This window comes from Penicillium cosmopolitanum, assembly GCF_028827165.1.
Source record: "Penicillium cosmopolitanum strain IBT 29677 chromosome Unknown utg000005l:1.0-4006212.0:1.0-4009387.0, whole genome shotgun sequence".
Classification (NCBI taxonomy): Eukaryota; Fungi; Ascomycota; class Eurotiomycetes; order Eurotiales; family Aspergillaceae; genus Penicillium; species Penicillium cosmopolitanum.
Window position 1 is genome coordinate 43,258 of NW_026622675.1, and position 15,654 is coordinate 58,911.

Sequence of the window (15,654 nt, forward strand, 5' to 3'; positions counted from 1 at the left end):
CTTTTTAAAGCTGTTATTGCTTGGTTTTTATTTTTTAATAATATAGTAAATAGATAGCGGGTTTGCTTATCTAGAAACGTTATATAATATATATAGTTATTATATGTTTTTGGTGTTATAGGACCACCTATATCACTATGTAGTCTTTCTCCTCTTCTATAGAGTGTAGTATTATTAGACCTTTTATTTATATATCTTTTTGCCTTAGATCTTAGGCATATATCACAGTTTTTAACTATTTTATATAAGTATTTGTCTGATATTTTTATATTTATAATATTACTTAGTATATATTTAAGAGCTTTAGGGCCAATATGGCCTAATCTTCTATGCCAGTTATTTATCTCTATATCTTTATCTTCTAGATATAGTAGCTTATTTTGATATTTTATATTATGTATCTTATTAGGATATAGTATATTAGTATTGGTTTTATATAGGGTATCTTTATATCCTTTTATTGTTGGTTTTTTATTATTATATATATATACACTATTTTCTTTGAAAATAGATATACCTTTTAGTCTATTGGTACTTAGTATATTAATACCTAATTCAGGCATATATAGCACATTATGCATTATATATATATAGTTTAGATTAGTCTGTATAATAACAGTTCCTTTATATTTTATTGGTATTTTTAGTGCTTTTCCCCAGTTCACTGATTCATTTACTGCTTGTTTATAACAAAAATAATTTAAATTTGTAATAACAGAGACAGTAGCAGCAGTATCAATAACAAAATTACAAATAGGTCCAATCTGATAGGGCAGTTTGCCTAGATAACCTTTATTATTTGTAAGTATATTTTTGTTATTTTTAGTATTAGGGGTATTATTAACACTTACATCATTATCAAGATCTAATAGAAGATTATCAATCTCCATATCGATATCCTGAATAGGTATAGTGTCAAAATTATCTGAATCAGACAGAATAGTATTAACAACAGCAACTTGATCGTTATTTTGTAGGTTTTTGTTTTTGTTATTTTTGTTGTTTTTGTTGTTTTTGTTGTTTATATTGTTTGTAGTGTTTGTATCGTTTGTATCAATTGATTTCCACCAATCTGGACGCTTATTAGGGTATAGGAAATAACAATCATTAACATTATGATTGGTTTTGTGACAATTTTTGCAGAATTTGCCTTTATAAGGCTGTTTTTTCCATGGTTTTTTGGTGATTTTGTTTGTATTGTTTTTGTTAAAGAAGGAATTATTAATACTATAAATAGTATTATCTTCTTTTCCACGTGATTCATCAATAAGTGATTTTATTAGTGAATCAATAGTATATGCCTTAGGATCATTACGCAGAGATTGTGTAATATTTTGTATAAATCCTGAATAATCTTCGTCTAGACTATTCAAAATCCAGGCAATAACTACCTGATTAGGCAGTATAATCTCTTTAGATTTTAGGTCACTAATAAGCAGTTTTACCTTATTAAGGTATTGCTCCATAGTGTCAAAATCTCCCAGAGTAGTATTAAAAAATTCTTTTAATACTAGGAATTCAGTAGTAAAACCCTTAGGATTAAATAATTCCTTTAGGGTATTCCAGGCCTGAATAGCACTAGTTTCATCCTTTATATATAATAAAGGATTATCGTCACACAATAGCTTAATAATAGCTAGTGCCTTCCTGTTTTTTGCAGGAGTTATAGTGGTTTCATCGGATATTGTTCCATCTGGGTCTAGGGTATCGAACCCTAAATCCTCTTTGACCAATAGAGCGTAGGCCCTAATTGACCATGTAGTATAATTTTCGATGCCTGAGAGCTTAGGCACCTCAATTTTTTGAAGATTTGCCATAGTATATAATATATATATATATATATAGATATATATATATATCAATAGGTTTTGTATAATTTTTTTTTTTTTTTTTGAGGTTTGTTGAGATTTCGGCCGAAATACGGGGGTATCTCGGATTTAATATTTTTAGACTTCAAAAGTTCCCAAATAGGAGATAAATAAAAAAGAGGGCAAAAAGTATATATAAAAAGGTGGTATAGCCAGATATAGACAATCCGGGCTCATAACCTATAAGACTGCAAAGGTCTTACTAGGCTTAGGGGAATATAGATAAAGGAGGAATTATTATAGATAGTTGATTACTGAGTAATCAATAAGATTAAGGACTTAGTTGCTTGATTATAGAGGATTCTGATTGTTGTATATTATTATTTCTAAAGGAAAGAAGGCCCTATTTAACCTTAGAATAGTTATACCGGATAGCTAGTATTCCAGCTATCCGGCCGGTTATCTAGCTATCCGGCCGGTTATCTAGTATACCGAATATCCGGTCGGATACTAAGTATACCGAAGATCTGGCCGGCTACCTAGTATACCGAAGATCCGGTGTTTTTTAGGGTTACTAAGCCTTTTAACTAAATCTTAGTTATATCTTTAACTAGATCTTAGTTATATCTTCAACTAGATCCTAGTTATATCTTTAACTGGATCTTAGTTATATCTGTATAATATTCATACTTAAAAACTATACCTTTGACCAAGTTCTAGCTAATATAGTTATTATAGGCACAGCCGTCTTAGTTTTGATATCCCCGGCGTTGCTATCTCTAAGCCTTAGATTTTGGCTGAAATTAAAGGTCTGTCCTTATTTATAAGGCTGCTAAGATTCTATAACTAAACGTGCCTTCTATATCAGATTCCTATTTAAGTATACCTTCCTTATATTTAAACCTCTAGGTTATACGTTGCTATATCTAAACCCTAGATTTCGGCTAAAATCAAAGGCTTAGCCTTGTTTATAAGGCTGCTAAGATTCTGCTACTAATTATACCTTCCTTCTGTATCAGATTCCTGTTTAGGCGTACGTACCTTCCTTATATTTAAACCTCTAGGTTGTACATTGCTATATCTAAACCCTAGATTTCGGCTAAAATTAAAGGCTTAGCCTTGTTTATAAGGCTACTAAGATCCTACTGCTAGTTATACCTTCCTGCTGTATCTAATTCCTATTTAGGTATACCTTCCTAATATATAAACCTCTAGGTTAAACGTTGCTATATCTGAACCCTAGATTTCGGCTAAAATTAAAGGCTTAGTATTGTTTATAAGGCCGCTAAGATCCTACTACTGGTTATACCTTCCTTCTGTATCAGATTCCCGTTTAGACGTACGTGCCTTCCTTATATATAAACCTCTAGTTTGTATACCTATCAACGGGCTAATTATAGCCCGGGGAGGATATTAGCTTTGATTATAGCTATTTTAAACTTAACTTCTTTAAACTTCTTCTCTTTTATCTTAGTTTCTTTTAACTACTTATCTCAAAACCAACGGAACCTTTAATCCTTTGATAATATAACTTATTCAACTGCTATCTGTATAATTCTTTATTTACCTACAGGTATTTGACTATAGCGCCAGACATAGTAAACAAAGACAGACTTTGCTTACTTCTTAAGTATTCTGTTTCTCTAAGCTATACTGTCTATAATACAGATAACCCTGATATTGAGGATAACCTAAGCTACAACCTAAGCTACAACCTAAGCCGCAACCTAAGCTATACTGCAGAGATAACCCTATAATTCTGTAAGCCTAAGGGTTCTACTACTTCTTCTGCTCTAGTGTTAAAGAGTGCCTTGATTTCTAATTCAGCTAAAATCTAAGGTAGCTTTATAGTAGAGGAACGTACCTTTCGGACTACGTCTGACTTTACCGAATAGCTTGTAACTTTACCGAAAACAGAGGTATATAGAATTCTTAATAATTACTATAATATTACCTTTGAGTAAATTAACCTTATTAAACAGATCCTCTGTGATCTCTATCTCTAGGCCTAGCAAAACTAGGTCTATAAGGGTACCTATAATCTTACTAAATTTAAGGTAAAGTAGGTATTAGTTACTAAGATAGCCCTTAAGTATACTAAAGATACAAAGACTATCTAGTCTATTCAGAATAAGGCTATATCTAACTGAGGAACTAACGTACAGCGCCTTTTTACTTATCTCTGTAATAAAGGTATATTTAACTAAGTAAACAAAATACTTCGGTAAGGTCTGATATTTAACTAAGTTTATAATATAATTAATAATTCAATAGTTAAACGTCTTAGTATATCAGGTAAAGGTTCCTATAGCCAGAGGTATATTATCCTAGGTAATCTTAAAAAGGTTACTAAGCTTTGTAAGTTCCGGAGAACCTAAGGCTAAAGATATTTATACCTCTAATCTTAACCTTACTTAGGATAGCTTTTGCTATAAGTAAGAAAGTAGTATTACTCCGATGGATTATAACAACAAACCTACTAGTAATAATCCTGACGATACTACTACTGCTAATCTAGATTATAATTAAGTTTAAACTATCTTACTATTACTATAACCTCCTTCTTCTGATACTGATATACTGGATACAGATAACGTTCTTACTCTTAGTCTGCTAGAGGATATTCTAATAGAAGATATACCTCCTCCTACTAACGCTCTAGTACCTAAAGCTTAACTAAACTAGGCTACCTTACCTTAGATACGCAGATTACTAACTAATTATATATATACTATTTGCTGTACCAGTATAAACCGTATAATTTAGATAGCTTCTAAGCTTAGTACTCTTTGTACTTATCTTATTTTGCTCTGTTCTTTCGGAAAAATAATCTATATATATAGTAAGATTAATAAGCAGAGTCTGTACTAGAAGTATACCTTAAAGCTGTTTAAGCTCTTTTAAATAAACTTAGTAAGTAAAAGCTATAAGCAGTTAGCTAGCCAAATTAATTTCTTATATTAGAATCTTAATAGCTTTAACGATATACTAAAGAATAAGGTAGCCTAGTTTCTGCTGAAATCTAAGCCTACTGATAATAACCAATATAGTTTTTATTGCTGGGTACCTAAGCCTACTGTAGCTATTTCCCTAATTACAGACTTTATAAAATACGAAAAAGAATAACTATACCCGCTAGAGTTTGTATACCGTATTCTTCCTAATCTTAGACCTGCTGCCTAGAAAATTCTAGTAAATAGGCTACCTTAAGACTTAAAGGAAAACAGTTCTATTATAATTCCTAGGCTTTTTAGCTATTTTTTAACAAACTAGGACGGCTAGCATCCTAATAGTATTATACCTCTGATTTATAAAGAAATTTAGATATATAAATACTATTTCCGGCCTTAACTAAACCGTCTGTACCTTAGTTAGAATTACGTTATATAGCATAGTCTAGGCTAGCAACTAATTTGTTAGGATCTTAGCTATTATATAAGCTATGTCTTTTTTTATCCGGATTATACCTATTATCTAGTATTATTTCCTTACTACTATAAGAGTATATAGGCCGGCAAAAAAACCTTCTTCTGCTATATCAATATTAATATTGATAATTATATCTAAACTAACTGTAGGTAGAGTATTCTCTAAGGCTCTGTCTTACTTACAAATAAGGATGCCCAAAACTATACCAAGATTCTACCTAAGATATATAATTATATTAGTACCTAGTAGACAAATGTCAAAGCTCGCCGGATTACAGCAGATAAAGAGCCTAAGAACAGGTTAGTCTAAGGTATCGATACTACTATATAGACAGCAGACAATACTCAGAGGTATTAGACTAATTAGACTAAGTAGGTATATTAAACTTACAAAGTATCTTTAAATCTGCCTACTAACTATTATATTTTAATAGGTTTGCTAGGCAGGCAATACTTAGCTTAGCCTACTAACTATCCCCTACGGCTCAACAGATCTAGCTACTAATAATTATACAACCTTTCTGGCTTAGTATATTCAGGTTTATACTGATAGTTTAATACTTAATACCCCAGAATCCGGTACCTAGGAAGAGCTTACTGATACCTATCGCAACCTAATACCGGCTCCTAAGACCCTATCCGGATACATCTCTGCTAAATATAGTAAGATAGTATACCCTTTTTCTACGGCAACCTATTTCTACCTAATATTAGAGATCTCAGCTTACCTAGTTAGCCAGTAGCAGTAGACAAATCTTACGGTTATCAAGGATCTAGATATCCTCTTTAGTTACAACTCTACCTAGGTAACTAAAATAATCCGGATCTAGCAGAGAGACGTATATCGGCGGTTTGTTCTGGCGTTTAAGCAGATAAAGCGTATAGAGATTACTGCTTATAGAAGTAACTCCTTCTTTTACCGGAAGGAGAATAGGCTACTGATAACAGCAGCTACCCTTAGGGATAGTAAAGAGGAGATTTATAGCGAAGATAACGCTATATCTATAGTAGATAGTAAGGAGCTTCTTGAGCTTTGAGACTAGTGTTAAGGGGAAGTATATAGGTAACTTTATTAGTATAAAGTAGGAACAGTTTATCGGAATATAATAAGTAACATAAACTTAAATACTTGCGAATAATTTGTAGAAGTATACGATAAATATTAAGATATTGTAAACTAATTAATTACCAATACACTAAGTATACGTCTGTATCTGATATAATTTTATACCACTTAGTAATCTGTTTTATAAACGCCAAGACGTCTGTTTTATACACGAATAGGTTGAGATAGGTTGAAATAGGTTACCCATTCATAACCCACTGGGTTTTGGGTTGGGTTGGGTTATCTACCCTATAACCCAAAACCCAGTGGGTTGGGTTTTGGGTCGGCATGTTCAACCCAAAATGGGTTATGGCGATGTCTAGTCATGGTTGACATGGGTTCTGGCGATGTCTAGTAATGGGTTACCTGTCGCTGTGGCCTTAGACGTTAGCGTCAGATAGGGCTCGTCCGTGCGCCGTTTTAGGAGACAATTTTGGTCCGTATTGTAATTGTTCTTTTGTACAGAGGGACAAAATCGAGCCTTCACTGCGCGAGAAATGGCGAGATAGCTACAGAGGCAAGCAACTGGCTCTTGCGTGGCAATCCCAATAAAATACTCTCTCACACAGACTCTTACCTTGTTTGGTGACAGCCTTCCCCTTTATGGAATCCTCCGGAGGGTTCGGAATGTCCGCGACTAAGTTAGGTCTCTGACATAAACCCTGGTGGCCTCGAGGGCCCAGGCTGAGCCTTTGGGAGCTATCTAGGCCAAGCAAACCCCCGCTGCTTGGCCCACTAGCTTTCGGGTCCAGACTTCGGCCACTAATTTTATTTAGGGTATTGCATGGAAAGAGGTGAAATTCTGTCTCAATTTCGAATACCTCGAAATATTATAACGTAATTCTCGTCCGAGCGGGCCACCCTATTCAAAATCGCGTCTTCCTGAATACTGAAATGGGGTGGGAATGCTCGAAGCAGCATGATCGGAAGGTGCGGGTCGAATAGGACGCGGATATGGTATTGAACACCACCAACATCACTATGCAGCGCTACCGCTCCGCACGAATTTTCGAACTGTTCTGTTGAGATAGGTAGTTGTAGGGTTCTTATTGAGCTTACTAGCAAAAGTGGGAACCACATCTATTAAATGTCCATCGCTAGTCCCGCCATGAGCTTTGACCACCGCGATACTCAACACTCCCACTCGATGGCAACCCATTACCAATGATGTCAGCGACTATATAATCGCAATTGCGACGAGCTCTGTTAAAACTTTCAAAAACTTCATCTGTGGAGAAAGGAAGGAAAGGATCCCTGCGCCTCAATCTTGTTCAATACAAAGTAGGTGTCGCAATCACTCGATGCCAAGCCCTCACCGAAACCACTCAAATCTTTCACGAGCAAGGGGCTTGGTGAATCCATCAGCAGTCTATTCTGTGGTCGGGTTAAGCTTGACAGTTCCGTTGTCCTGAACCTCTCCCTGCCACTTGCGTTGAATCTCCATATGTTTTGTGCGGGAGTGGTATTGTGGGTTCGAGGAGAGTGTAATAGCTCCTTGGTTATCCCCGCAGATGATCGTGGCGTTTGTTCCTTGGTTCATATTCAATTCGTTGAGGAGTCTTCTCAGCCAAACTGCGTCTTTGGTGGCTTGTGTCTGCCCTGGAAATTCGGCTTCGCAGGTTGAGAGTGCAACGACGCTCTGGCGTTTTGATTGCCAACTGATTGATCCACTTCCAATGTGGAAGAGATTGTTGTAGTTCAGAGGTATAGTATTTTGTTATCATTGCTTAGAGGGAAACACAAGGCTATATATACAACGTGAAGCCAAATTGATTGGAAATCAACTTGGCCTTCTGTATAGACACTACGGAGTTAATTCCGATGGTTCGGCTTGGTTCTTGATCTGCACCAGCCTCATATCACAACGGTCTCGTCTGGCTGGCAGTGGTAGCAGAATTTGTCGGGATGTAGGGAGATGCGGCATTTCGAGGGTGAGTGAGTGGTGTCGGAGTGTTTATGGTGTTGATGTGTTGATGTGTTGATGGTGAGGGCTGGAGGTGAATGACAGTTGGAGTTGGGGATGATGGTGATAGGGACGGGACCAGTGAATCGTGAATCAATATGTTGATATACAGTGCGGTGTGGCGCCCCGGCGGTAAAGTGGCGGCCAACGGTAAATCATCTCCGTTATAGTGGGGATCTTTGTTCCCTCACGAAACGAATGCAAAAGTTGAGAAACAGTGCAAAATGATGATTTCTACAGATTAGATTCGATATTGTAATACATACTCTGGTCGGTCTTCTGTATGACATTCTCTCGGCTCGAGTATCGTCGCATGCTCTTTCGCACTATTCTGTATCTGAGGTAGTGTAGCTATTGATACCAAATATATCTCTGTAGACCAGTGCTATTATGTACATTATCAGCGGTAAAATCAGGAACGAACCACTATAAGAACAGTGATAGAGAACTTGACTCTTCAAACATATTTCAGTTAGGCTATAGTAAAGCTTAGGCTCCTGCTTTGTTTTAGGAGAATAAGTAGCGTTCGTTCTAGATTATCAATTCAACATGCATATTCCCCTAATGAAATGTTCTACGGAGGCTGCTGAGGCTGCTGAGGTTGCGGTATCGATATACCGCTCATGAAAGGTTCTGTTATTCGTTCTGCCAATCCTCTATAGCGTCACGCTTTGCCTATCGCCTTCCTGCACTCTGCGAGTGTGTGGTGTTGTTTCTTCGCGATCGACCCGTCTGCTTGACAGACTGCCAGCGAGCATTCCCATCTTACAATATATATATGTGGTAAAGTATCCTTATATATCTAATCTCTTAAGGCGTAGTATGCTAGAGGGTACATCTGGTGGTATACCAGATTATGCCCTTCTACCTACCCGCTGGTATACCCTATAGTATACCCTGTAGTTACGTAGTGTTACCGGGTACTTATACTCTTGGCGTAGTGTAGGTAATAGTAGAAAGAATGCTTATTCTTGCGTTGCGCTAACCGTCGCATCACCTAATATAGTATAGTTCGTAACGGTAAGTAGGAGGCCGTTTCCTGCTTCCTCTTATCTGCCTTTTCTGCCTGATTACGCACGTAACTTAGGGTTGTATCCGGCCCCTGTAGGTTGGTTGGCTCTCGGTGGCCCATCAGTAAATTGCGGCCCCTTATGTCGCAAGGTCCGTAACAGTACGCCCGCCTCTTCCCCTATTCCTAGACACAGCCATCAAAGAAGCAATTATAATATAATAGAGAAGATAGGAAGGTGGGGTCGGGCCGCGGCCGACGGCCGACCCGACTAATCCGGGGCGGCGTTGATGCACTGAGGGCTGGGTGCATCTCGTCCTAGAGTATAGACTGTTATTTGTGTGTGGCCATGGTCCACTCTCTTCGCAGAAGGCGGAGAGGGGCGGCACACCAGTAGTAGAAGGATTTTCACCGCCGTGCAGTCAGCCTGATTGCAGAGGGTACTCTGGGATAATGTATGAATTTTATCTGAATAACTAATCGAGTTACAGTGAGCTTTCTTTTAAATGCAGCAAGAGGCTTTGCCGCTTAATCTAACCAGGAGAAGAACAATTCGTAAAAAGCTTTAGGGTCCTGAAGGAAAGGCGCATGACCCAGTCCGGGGAACATGTGAAAGGTGCAGTTGGGGATCAAGGCTGCTGCTGCTGGGCCTAGGGTGGAATAGTGACCCAGCTCTGCAGCAACATCTGCAGATGACCATGCTTTGCCAAGGGCCGTGATGTCGTTTTCGCCCACCATCAGATAGGTTCGTGTCTGTAGATGAGGCAGCTGGTAGAGAACAGGCTGGCTAAGTAACGTATCGGTGACAAGAGCCATCACATACGCATAGTCTGAGCCATGATCACCAGCATATATATTGGCTAACATTTGAACCCAAGTATCATACTCGGACTTCCAGACGGCACCGTGAAAGTAAGAAGCTGCCTCATACTCCTTGAGAGTGGTGAAATTCTGTGTGACTTGAGATTCGTAGGATGCATCAATCGGCAGGAAAGGTACTCCCTTGGCAACCCAGTCTTCTAGGCCCAGTGGATCAACTAGAAACAGCTGATTGACCGTTTCGGGATACATAAGGCCATAGCGCGCAGCAATCATGCCGCCCATCGAATGTCCGACGACTGTGACCTGCTCGATACCTAGCGCTGTGAGAAGACTGTTGATATTCAAGGCCTGCTGATTCACATTGTAGGAATAACCCTGGGGCTTGCTTGATTTGCAAAATCCAATATCATCAGGCAGGATCACCCGGTAGCCCGCAGCCGATAACTTGCGCGCGGTAGCAGACCAAGTAACTCCACAGAAGTTTCCGCCATGAAGAAGGACAGCGACCTTCTCTTTGTCGCACTTTTTGCGAGCTGGAACGTCCATGAATGCCATTGAGAGATTCTGACGCTGATTGTAGAAGTTGAAAAGCTTCACTGGCCAGGGATAGCGGTAGTCTGATCCGTGTAAGTTATCCGGCACGGGGCCATGATAGATGGTGCCAACTGGGTCAGGAGACTGTGCGGAGGCGACCAACGCGCACGAAAGAATCGCTGAGGCGATGTTGAAGACCGATCGTATCTTCATTATGCGAGAGTTCTGGTGGGATGGCCACTCAAGACACAAAATCCAACAGAGATGCGGTCATTTAAAAGTTTAAGGGGTAGAGAACAGAGGACATAGATGATGACTAGTAAATTACGAAATTGTCCAGTTCACGCAATGTAAACAATTATTCATGTACCGGGTACCACTTACCACTACCACGTACCGCGGAGTAGCCGGGCTTCCTACTAATTAGGGACCGACCCACTTAGACTTTTCGAATGAAAATACGTTCAGCTCGCCAAGGAGCAATTGAGAACTGGGATTCTGCAATCACGCGAATAAGCAATCGGTTGGAACTTGATACACATGAACAAAATACTATACATAGAACTTGAATTTCAGCCCGGATCTTCCGTAGCCGGACTCGGAATGTACTAACTAGTATTTAGTACTGCCTGCGCCCCCGACCAAGGGATTGAAGGCGCAAATTTCCAACTAATGATTAATATGTTGATGAGAATCGCTTATAAGAAATCATCTGATATTTAAATTAATTTAATCTATAATTGTGTATTTCGGTATGGCTGTCCGTGGAGGATTTTGGTGTAAAATAAAATCCCTGCAAGTGGCCAGCCTCGCTATTCCACAGCAGTTACCAGAATGGAGCACGGAGCACAGAGCGTCAGTAAAGCCAGGCGGAGAAAATTAGTTCACTTTACAAGCATCCGTTCGCATAAACGACGGCCGAGATTATGCATTGTTAATTATCTCCGTGCGACTGGACCTACCAGGTAAACCTTGTTCTGCTTTCGGCCCCACTGAAATAGCCATTTAATCAAAAGTCACTGTAACCTTACAGACGCTAAGGCGTGATAGGTGTAGCTCCTGGGCTGTCAGATAGTCCCTCGCTGGTCAGGCACTGGCGCTAGCTTGTAAAATATGCACCTAGATCCTTCGCCAAACTTAGCTTACTTAGTAGTTTCGTCCGCATAGGCCCGGTATGAAAGAGGACAACACTCCGTACCCCGGGTTCTAAAGGTCGTCGACGAGGCTTCCGTCGAACTTGCGATGAGGCAGCGGAAAGTCCTGTTGGATGGGACCCCTGCTTATTATCTGCACTAGTAGTTTGGCAGAGTCATATAATAGTTGTCCTTGGAAACACCAGGGTTTATCCCTTCTAGCAGCAGCTCTGAAGTCTTATATTTCAGAATATAGTATCAGTATCCTCTTTCCTTTAGTCGGAATATAGTAGCTTTACTAGTGATCAACTCAGTAAAGCACTCCGTCAGGAATTCTGGGAATTTCTTGATATAGACATTACCTTAGCAGACTATCGCTGTATTACGAATGTGATTTCGCAACGACATCTTCGTATGCATAGGTTCCAGAGAGAATATAAAATCTCCGTGCACCTAGCCAATCTCTAGGCTTCGCACACGATATGGACCTTCAGTATACTGTATGCTAGGCCCCAGAATGAGGCACCAGGCCACCTAAAAGCAAGGCAGTAGGAATATCGGGTCGTCAATCGTAGCTGGCATCACCTACTGGTATTCACGATTCGACTTGCACCATACGGACGCCGGCCGACCTAGACCCAGATGACCTGAATATTGACAGTATTGCCAATAAGAGGAGGAAACATATCCATCTTGATGGGGTAGTCGGAAAGACCTTTCGAAATTGGAGCCGTTCTGAAGTATCTGATGTATAGCGGTAAAGCCTTATCGGATTGGGTGATCCATTCGAGGGCTGTGTGATCTAGAAGGCCGAACGGGATCACATCAGATCCCGAGAAGCTACGAACCCACAGGCACATATACCCGGCAACAATAAGGCCGAATTTATCCAAGCCCAGAATAAATGCTTTTCCGCAGTCAGAATATACATGGCACGCTCAAACTTTGGTCCCATGACGGTTCCCGTAGTATGTATGTGCATCCCCTGGTACAATTTATATATATTCAGGTCCAATGCAAGTTTCCCCTGCCTCGTCCTGAATTGATCCATCCATGACGATTCAGGCTAACCCCGATTCAGATAGTCTATCAGATTCACTTGAAGTTGGTGTCCGGAGCAAAACACATCCCGCATCGGATAGACTGCACCAGGTCCCTTGGGATAGGGACGTAGATTAAAGCTAATTGACGTACGCTCATCCTTCAAGCCTAGTAAATAATTGGGACCTGCAAGTGTATCCTGAAACAATTCTCTTCTTGGTACCTGCAGATAGCCACCCCTAGTGCCGATCACAACCTCATACATGACTGCTCCAAGGAGACCAATGTCAAACTTGAGTAGTGAGCCCGTCATCATCCGCAACATCCATATATGTTCCCAGTGAAAGGAGAGATGCCTCGGAAAAATCGTAGAACTTGAGAGATAAATGGGAATCCAGGAGAAAGTTCCGACTCGATATTCTCGACGAGCACCCGATTTTCGTGGACGTAGCCAGGGGTGCGAGCCATCTCAGAAAATTATCCATGCTGAAGCTGGTGATAAGGTCGGTACTTGCTGAGATACGTATCAACATCACCATTGGCCATATAGGCTAGCTGCGTAGCTTCACTCGAAACCTCAACACAGTGGAAAACTCCTTTGAGGTGCTCATCTTTAAGGCTCTGCAATGAAACTTGGTTTTTGTAATTAGTATACTATTGTCTGGCCACCAGGGTCTTCTTGCTATTTGACATGTTATTGATCGATGACTCTCTCGTAAATCTGCCGAACTTGCCCCGTTCAGGCGCGAGGGTTTGACAGGTGGTAGGTCTGTGGCTCAATCGACAGGCACTGTTCTGACGGGAACACGCAGAATGGACGAATCAGGATACAGAGAAATGCACTGGCAGAACCTTTTTTTCCACTAGAGAATAAAAGCAAAGGCTCACACCATTCCGGCTGTGAACGATTCCGCACTCGCCCCCTTGCTTCGAACAGTTTAGGACTTGAAACCCGGGCCATACCAGTTCGTAACCTATAACAGCTTACATCTTGTTAGCACCTCTACATCCAAGTCGAATACCCCCTGTTGAGTATCGCAGTGGTCAAAGCTTATGGCAGGACTAGCGATGGACATTTAAATAGACGGGGTTCCCACTTTTGATAGTAACCTCAATAAGAACATTACAACTACCTATCTCAACACCCCCAAGTGCCTATCTCAACACTGCGAATACGAATATTCGTAGAGGTTTGCAAATTACGAATGTGAACGCGAATACGTAAGAATCTTACGGATAAGCATTAGTGCCGACCGCTAAGCTCACATTCCTATAGTCGCATTCACCATTCCAGCCATAGCAAGCGTCCACCTAAAATATCCTTAGGGTTTAAATCCTTTCTTCACCTTACATGGATGCCGCATGCGTGAACTTAATATAGCTAGCCACATTTTTACACTAATCCAACATGCCTCTTCTGTTTTCAAACAACATTAAGAGGTTTTTCAACGTAAGTTCTTGGATATCGAACTAGGGATTGTAGCGTTTCGAACTAAATACGTCGCGTTGAGAAATTGCCCCGACTCCTTTATCCCATTCGCCGACCTCAACTACGGTGCTCTATAGACGCAACCGGTGCAACGTAGGTTCCAATGGTATTTCTGGCAGTTTTGGCCGGCAGAAAAAGGGACCGCCCGTTACACCAGCGTCCCAGAATTACTAGCGTTCCCCATATAAATTTGGACCTGGCTGCTACATTTAAGTCCCGTTCGCTGCCTTCTTCTCTAATTACCTCTACGTTTAACGCTCGCTTGCTTACTCCCCCTTCCCCTTTATACTTCTAATTCTTGCTGCTTCTGCTGCTTGAACGTCTTAAATCTACTGCCCCAGTTGGTATCTATACTTCGTGATATGTATTAAGATGGATAGGGGAAGGTATTGCATGTGTGAATAGTTTGACTAACACTGTAGGATACTTAGTGTTACTGCAAGTAACAGTGTGTTAGTGTTGTGGCCGGTGTATTGCTAGGATAAGATATCAACCCCATTACTTATTGTTAGGTTACATGCTGAACGCCAAGAATGGTCAATTTCGAATAATTCATATGGGGGGAATAGCTTCAACGGATGAGGGTGGCAGGGTAGCGAGGTTACAGCGCTAAGAGGCTTACTATACTACCACCCAGGTCTAAAATTTTATGGGGAACACTAGTAATTTTGGACAGCGGGTGATGAAAGCGGCCTCTAGGACGCTCAGCCTAAATACTATTGGAACCTACGTTGTACCGGTTGCGTCTATCGAGCGCCGTTCTCAATACTTGATTTACAAATTAATTATCCTGGAATTGGCACCCGTCTAGCGCCACCAGCAGTGCAATGGAATGCTACGACGGCAAGGCATGTTGTGACCCCAAGTACCTTATATAAAGTATTCGTCCTGACCCAAGAAAGGAGTTACATTTCAACACACGTTTGCTTACTATTAAGACGCCATTACTTGTTGCTATTCACTCTTCTAAACTTTCAATTTCCTGACTGAACATAATGACGAGAAATATTCGAACTTTTCTTGTGGGGCTGGGCTTTATCTTTTCGGCCGCCGTGAATGCGAACCCCTCAATACTGACGGGTGAGCTTGAAGCTCAACAAGCGGGAGACTGTAAATGATCCTTGGAATACGACTCTACCATTGATTTAAATTATTTGCTGACCATATGCAGGTATTGCTTGGTACTTGCCTCAACTTCGAGCTCCTCCAGAGACTTGTAACGACGTTGTCAATATGCATCCAGGGCTTGATTTGACCACCTTTCTCACATTAAACCCTGCCATTCATCCCTCCTGCGACAACATGCAAATCGGCCACAGGGT

At 40.4% G+C, this 15,654-nt stretch overlaps 1 protein-coding gene across 1 annotated transcript; it reads right to left on the minus strand.

Moving 5' to 3' along the window:
* Positions 1 to 9,841: 9,841 nt before the first annotated feature.
* N7509_003040 (alpha/beta fold hydrolase) lies at positions 9,842 to 10,882 on the minus strand (the record flags this gene model as incomplete). Its single annotated transcript, XM_056627677.1, has 1 exon — positions 9,842 to 10,882. One exon carries the CDS (start codon positions 10,880 to 10,882, stop codon positions 9,842 to 9,844), a length of 1,041 nt encoding a protein of 346 aa, XP_056490411.1.
* Positions 10,883 to 15,654: the final 4,772 nt, after the last annotated feature.